At 44.6% G+C, this 7,500-nt stretch overlaps 1 protein-coding gene across 2 annotated transcripts in view; it reads left to right on the top strand.

The window, feature by feature from the left end:
• The window catches only part of LOC125037267 (sodium- and chloride-dependent betaine transporter-like), a 37,510-nt gene that overhangs the window by 27,397 nt on the left and 2,613 nt on the right, over positions 1-7,500 (top strand). For both annotated transcript variants that reach the window (XM_047630325.1, XM_047630326.1), the window contains exons 4-10: positions 1-23; positions 302-495; positions 2,638-2,821; positions 3,132-3,369; positions 4,235-4,463; positions 4,950-5,059; positions 5,357-5,644. The exon at positions 1-23 is cut by the window's left edge and continues 188 nt beyond it. In XM_047630325.1, coding sequence (XP_047486281.1) covers positions 1-23; positions 302-495; positions 2,638-2,821; positions 3,132-3,369; positions 4,235-4,463; positions 4,950-5,059; positions 5,357-5,644 — 1,266 coding nt within the window. The remainder of the gene's footprint in view (positions 24-301; positions 496-2,637; positions 2,822-3,131; positions 3,370-4,234; positions 4,464-4,949; positions 5,060-5,356; positions 5,645-7,500) is intronic.

Below are 7,500 nucleotides of genomic sequence, written 5' to 3'. Positions count from 1 at the left end.
TCAGCCAGCGAGGATTATTTCAAGTGAGGGAGCTTCTTCTCTGTCACATTTAAAGACCGATTTGGAGGTTTTAATGCGTTTTCATTAGCAGTATTATCGTGATGAGAATAGAAATATGTTTCATTCATATCGGAAAAAAAATCAATTACAGTAGTAAGGATATCGGTTCAATCTGTATTAGAAGCACAGAAATAGTTTATGTTACGAAACCTACTTGCAACCTCACGCGAAGACAGGAAAATGAAACCCCCTCATAAGAAAATAGGGAAAACTAAGCCTCCCCCCTCCCCCCCCCCTGCAGGAACCGCATGCTGGGCGTCACGGGGCGCTCCTGGGACGACATGGGCGGCCTCAGATGGGAGCTGGTGGGCTGCCTGGCGCTGGCGTGGGTGATCGTGGGCGCGTGCCTGGCCAAGGGCGTGAAGAGCTCCGGGAAGGTCGTCTACTTCACCGCCCTCTTCCCCTACGTCATCCTCGCCGTCCTCTTCGTCAGGGGTAAAGCGACGGGCTCTGAGGCTGAAGCTGCCTTCTGTCCGCATTTGCATTTTCCTCTATTCGTATTCATGTTGACAAATGTAAGAAAGGTAGGAAAGATAATGAATTTCTTCACAATACAAGAGATGTATTTGACCGGCTGTATTTCATGTATTTCTGACGAAGATATAATCGGAACCAGTCAAATACACCTCTTGTTTTGTAAAGATATTCATTTTCATTCATACCTTTTCTACATTTACCTATTCGCTCTGATCTGGCCTTTATGAACTGATTTCTTCATCCATGTTTTTTTTTTTTCTTTCAATTGTTTCTATATTTATTCCTTTTCTTACAGATAGATAAATGTGCATTTACTTTACTTTACTTTACCTTTTCTTGCTTTCCCCTTTAGGCCGCATTCACACCAAAGTGGCACGTCACACGTGGCATGCCAGGTGGCACGCCATTTGAAAATGGACATCCGGACTTTTCACATATCTCATGTGCAATTTTTAGTGGAGCTTTCACATCCATAGTTATTATTAACCAAGATTATACAAGAAAGTTAAATTCTTAAAAAGGAAGTATGACATACAAAGAGTAGTTCTGAAGCGTGTAGATATGCATTCTCCAGTCCCATTTGACAACACTGCCTCAGTCGCCTAGTGAGGCGGGATGAGAAAGGAATCACGCGCGGCCATCCCTCTTCCAAGCAATGAACCATTAATATAACATTCAACAAGCCGTGGAGAAATATAAATGTTTGTATAATACAACGTCTCAGTACAATTACAATACTCTGCATGAGTAAATGAGGGGAATTTTGGTTTTATTTCTTGTAATCATAACCATATCGAGTAAATTTTACAAATAATTATGTATTTAGCTACATCTGATACCTGACAATACACTCGAATTGGCCAAACGTGAGGATGTCAATAGCTCTGCTCCTCCCTTCTAACCTGGTCAGTCTGTGCGATATATTATGATTTTTCTTAATATGTTTTCAGTGTGTTTCCTTTGAACTGGTTCAGTCATAACAAGGGTAAACAAATCGAAACAGAAACCAAGAAAAAAAAAATGAAATCTGCAATGAATAAAGACTGGGCTTGGAAGTTCCCAACTAATATTTTCATCAAGACGGATTGGGGTTATTTGTATCGAAGTCCCTTATTCAGTGCTTTGTTTCGAATGTTGTATCAGAGTTACCTCATGCTCCAATCCACTCAAATCGGGCGTAGCACAAGAATGTCAACAAACACAGAGGTGCCGCTTCTGCTGTCCACCAAAAACTGGTGTATCAGGTAGGAGTAGGGCGACCCCACATTGATGTACAGTGGCCCAAGCTCGGAGTCAACCCAAACTAAACTCACCCACTCCCTGGACAAAGAGAGAAGGGGGTATTGGAACAAGTCTGCCTTACCTTCTGCCGCAAAGTCCTCCACATTATTCCGCCGTGTGACAATTAAATGATTGTCGCAAGATCCCGTAATACTTAGGACTACAATAACATCGTCATCCTCCAACGATGCCATCTTATGACACACGTCGTTTGTAATCTTGGTCTGAAATCACTGTGCCCCGTGTTACTTGCCACATACAACATGTCATTCTGGTGTGAAAGAGGCCTAATTTTTGCTGTTACAGTAGATGAAAATCACCGATACAGCTTTATTTTTTTTCGAACCTGATGTTGATTCAAAACTAAAGAAACGAAACCATCCTCTTACCTCGCATTCTTATTTCTTGCCTCCATCCATTTAGTTCCCCGTCTTATCTCTCATCTTCCTTTTACTACCTCCCCTTCGTATCTCTCATCTCCATCCTCTTACTTAACGCTTCTTCTCTCCGCTTCTTATTTCTCACCTCCCTCCTCTTATCCCTCCTTCATATCTCTTGCCTCCCCTCCTTATCTGTCATCTCCCTCTTCTTATCTCTCATCACACTCCTCTTATTTAAAACTTCTATTCCCTCTTTCTTGTTCCGCATCTCTCTTCTGTTATCCCTTCTTCGTATCTCGCACTTCCCCTCCTTGTCTCTCATCTCCTTTTACTTTAAGCTTCTTCTCCCTCCTTCTTATTCCTCATCTCTCTCCACTTATCCCTCCGTCTTACCTCTTACCTCCCCTCCTCACCTCTTACCTCCTCCTCTGATCTCCAGGCATCACCCTCGACGGAGCGATGAAGGGGATCGAGTTCTACTTCCTGCAGCCGGACTTCTCTCGCCTGATGGAGGTGGAGGTGTGGAGCGACGCCGCCATTCAGATCTTCTATTCCCTTGGCGTCTCCTTCGGCTGCCTCATCACGCTCTCCTCCTACAACAAGTTCAACAATAACTGCATGAGGTTGGTGGATAAGTTAGTAATGAGAGAGATTGTGATAATGATGGTAGTGGAAATGATAATGTTACTTCTGCTTCTACTGCTACTACTACTTCTTCTGTTGCCACTACTGCTATTACTGTTGCTAATGTTATATGTACATTTTTTCGACAATCCATAACTTTCCTCTCTTTATAAGCTAGATATTTTCCCGGTCTATCTTGATGTTTACTCTACAGGTTGGTTAATTTTCCCATTTTCCTTTCATTCCTTCTCTGCCTGACTTTGTACTCGACCCATTTACATTTTTCTCCCCCTCCCTCCCTCCTCCCAGAGACGCCATCATCATCGCCTTCGCCAACTGCTCGACCTCCGTCTTCTCCGGTTTCGTCATCTTCAGCATCCTGGGCTTCCTGGCGCAGGAGCTCGGCGTGGAGGTGAAGGATGTGGCTTCCTCGGGCTCTGGTCTGGCCTTCATCGTGTATCCTGCGGCAGTGTCCCTCCTGCCCCTTCCGCAGCTGTGGTCCGTCCTCTTCTTCGTCATGCTCATCAACATTGGCTTGGCGTCGCAGGTGGGAAGCTGGTCTCGCTTTTGCCTTTTTTCCTTTTCTTGTATCCTTATCTCTATTACATATTTTTTATTGAGTATTGTTGCTGGTTGACATCTTTCTTTGTTATTATAATTTTAAATCATTCTTTCTTAATTAATAGCAGTATTATACATCTCATTTTTTTTTTTTTTATATTAGCTTTTTTGCTTTTTTTCCTTGAATTGGATTATCTTTAACTCATATATTTTTCTCCATTATTTTTGTTCGCACTTTCCTTTCCCTTTCTCTTGCACTCTTCTTTTTTCTCTTTCGTCTCTCTTTCATCCCGTTCCTCTGATTCACCAAGACTTTTTGGAGAAAAGAAAAATGGTGCAGAGCAATAAAAGATATTGCACATAAGTAAAAAAAAAAAAAAAAATCCAGACATATGTCAATATAAGTATTAAGTATCAGGTGATAAGAATAAAAGGGAGACGGAGAATCGGAGCATCCCAGACCCGTGGGTGAGTTGCCAATTTTTCCTTTTCTGAGACTGGACACTATATGTTGCGTGATTTTCTACATTTTCTACATTACCTATAGTACATGATCTTAATTCCAAAAAAGAAAAAAAATACGCTATATTAAATAATAGCGAATAAATAAGATGCCAGACAACTGCTATAGTTTGCTGGAAACATGTCATATCCTCATCATTATACTTGTGACGAATTTCTGCATCTGTATTGTTAATCTATCGAATGGGCACACACAGGGGCATGCAAGAGAGAAAAAATGAATAAAAACACTATATTGCGACACGAAAGAAGAAAATGAAGAAACCAAAACGAATAATGATAAGAAATGTTCTATTTCCTTTTATTCCACTTCTCTGTCCCTGCCCCAGCTGACGATGGTTGAGACCGTGACGACTACCCTGTTCGACTGCATGCCCGCCCTCAGGAACCGCAAGCCCCTCGTCGTCGCCTGCGTGTGCTTCGTGATCTTCCTGCTGGGGCTCTCGATGTGCCTCGAGGGCGGGATCCTCATGTTCGAGCTCTTCTTCTGGTACTCCGCCGGGATCTCCGTCATCATCCTGGCCATCGCGCAGGTCGTCGCCGTCGTGTGGGTTTACGGTAGGGCGGGGCGGGGGGGGGGGGGGGGTGTTGGTGCAGTGACACTGTAAATTAATATACACGCACACCTACAGGAACGCATACACGCACACGCACACACACGCACGCACACACACGCACACACACACACACACACACACACACACACACACACACACACACACACACACACACACACACACACACACACACACACACACACACACACACACGCACACACACACAAAAAAAAATAAAAAATAAAAAAAAAAATAAATGCAGTAACGAATTTGTGCAGGCTGTAATCACAAGCATAAATTTCATGTTAAGCATCCATAATTTTATTTTGTGTATGAAAGTTATTTGTCTAAAATGTAATCTTGTATCCGCTGGTTCTTTGTCTTTTGTATCTCAGGTTTTTTGTTAAATGTTAAATGTACTATACCAGTCATTTTATAAATTCGCTCTCTCTCTCAACCCCTTTTCTAACTCCCCGCCCCCCCCCAGGTTTCCGAAGATTCCTGAGTAACATCAAGGAAATGGGCGTGTACATCCCCGCCCCTCTGAAGGCCTACTGGCTGGCCACTTGGGTCTTCATAACGCCCGCTATGCTCGTGGTGAGTAGCGTGAGGCAAGTTTGAAGATTAGAAAGAAAATTTATCTGAAGTGAGCTTAATGAAAGTGACGGCTTTACGTATAATTTGATTAGTGTTATCTCAACAAGGTTGTTTCTTCTGATGGCTGTTTGTATATTAAAGGATATGTACGCATAGCCGTATACAAACAAATACACACTCACACACATGCATACACTCACTCACACACCAATTAAAAAGAACAAAATAATGAAAAAGCTAACAAAAAAAAACAAAAAAAAAACCGCTCTCACGGCCCACCCTTCCCTCCCTCCGCAGCTGATCTGCTTCTTCTACATCTACTTCTTCGTGCCGGCGTACTGGGGCGACTACGTGTTCCCGACCAACATCCAGATCCTGGGCTGGCTCCTCTCCGCCTCCTCCATGGGCCTCATCCCACTCGGAGCCCTCGGAGCCCTCTGCAAGACCAAGACCTTCAGGGAACTCTTCCAGACCTCGCCTGACCTGTGTCCTGCGCACGTAAGGTCACAGAGGGCGGCGCAGGAGGGAGGGCCTGCGGCTAGCTTCGAGTATGACAACGCGGCGTTTGAAGGGACGCAGAATAAGGTGAGTGTGGGGAGGGTGCGGGTGGGCGGGGTTGTGGGATGAGAGTGCGTTTATTGCAGGAGGATGTGGACGGTGTTTGCGGGAGGGGGAGTATGTTACAGGTGGATTGATAGGTGCTTTTGTATCAGTTTGGAGAAATGTGTGTGATGGTACTGTAGCAACACGACATCAGATCCAAAGGTCTCGCCCTCGCTCTCTCACCAGCTGGCGATTCTCACAACTCACTGTGAGATCTGACTGGTTGACATGTACACCTCACAAGCTACCTTTGTTCCCTGTTCGTTCCCGTGTACTTAAACTTTAGGATCCGGAACCGAGATCCCTATAAGAGTGATTGCATCCTCTCTAACCTATACCAGGAGGTTTCATCTACCCATGTATTTGCTGTGTTATGGAGATGGGGATCCTGGAGGTTGAGCAATATCGTGCTATGCCCTATGGCTATCAACACACTTTTTTCGTCCCTTCTTCCGGCAAGACAGATGGATGGCCTGAATCTGGTTAGGGCAATCAACTGATCTCCTTTGGGAGACTAGGGTCAAGCAGTCACTGCTTCATTGGCTTCATAGGTCCCACCCCTGCCATTAATACGAGACAGTGGCTGCATATACCCTCTCACCACCTGTAGCTGTTAGACAATGAACAGGTGAAAGAATCGCTAATATATGGCAACCAAAAACACTTGATTTGACCCAAAAGATGAGATACCCCTGACATCCCAATGCAAGGAATCGATAATGGCAGTCACTTTGATGCAATTTAAGGCTTCTAGTGGTCTGAAAAAGAGCACAAGCTGACTCTCTGAGACCTGCTGCTAAATTGACATAGTAAAGAAACCATCATAAAAGCAAAATATATCTGTCCATCAAATGGACTCTCGGGCTGGCCTCTCCAGCCTGCACCAAAGCAGGTAGACCCCTGACATCCCCTCAGACTTTTTCCCTGACCGAGATGGGAATCTCGGTCATTTCTAATACTTGGCATTGGTCCAGGAATTACAGAGACGCCTGTTACTATAATAATGAGATAGAGGAGGTCAACCAAAGAGTAAACATATGCAGGAAACATTTCCGAAGGCAGAGAACCCCTGATAATGTACCCCTCCTGAGGGAGGTTGTCAGGGATGCCAAGGAAACCGCTAAGAGAGACAGGCAGGAAGAGTGGCTGGAATGGTGCAAGTCCTTTGGCCAACAGACCTCCCTCACATAGCTGTGGCAACAGGTCAGGTGGTTCACCAACCACTCAGCTCCCTCAATCAGATGCAAACAGGCTGGTACATGACTTCTCTGCATGAACAAGTGGCAATAGTCTGCCAGCTGGATTAAGGACAAACCTACAACCAGGCAAACTTATTCTTATCTGAGGCAGGGCAGCTAAGCCTGATAACTCTCTCTTCTGCACAACTAGCATTGTCACATCTGTGGTAATATGCTTAGATCTGAATTAGCAAGTATTCTTGCTGCTAAGGAGACCCTGATTCAGAAGGGAATCACAGGAAAGCTCTTGGCCTGGATAGGTGACTAAATGGCCAAAGTCAGGTTCGAAGATCACCTTGGTCCAGTCCAGCCCTTTTCAACACCTAATGTTCAGCATCAACATCCATCTTCCTGAGGGATGAAAGATCATCGGTGCAGACGATCTTGCCATTATCTCTACTAGGTGAGACTGACACTTTCTGGACCTTGTGTCTGAGGAGTGTTGTAGGACAGGAATAAAGATCTCTGCAGCCAAATCAATGGCCATGGCTCTGAGACTTAATGTACATGGTACAAATCTGCGTGTCTAGGTACAAATCTGCGTGTCTAGGGAATGAACCTAGAGTGGGTTCAGTTCTTCCAGAATCTTAGGGTATGAGC

This window comes from Penaeus chinensis, chromosome 23 (assembly GCF_019202785.1).
Source record: "Penaeus chinensis breed Huanghai No. 1 chromosome 23, ASM1920278v2, whole genome shotgun sequence".
In the NCBI taxonomy this organism is placed as follows: Eukaryota; Metazoa; Arthropoda; class Malacostraca; order Decapoda; family Penaeidae; genus Penaeus; species Penaeus chinensis.
The sequence above is the reverse complement of the archived record's forward strand: the minus strand, read 5'-3'. Positions and strand labels throughout refer to the sequence as shown.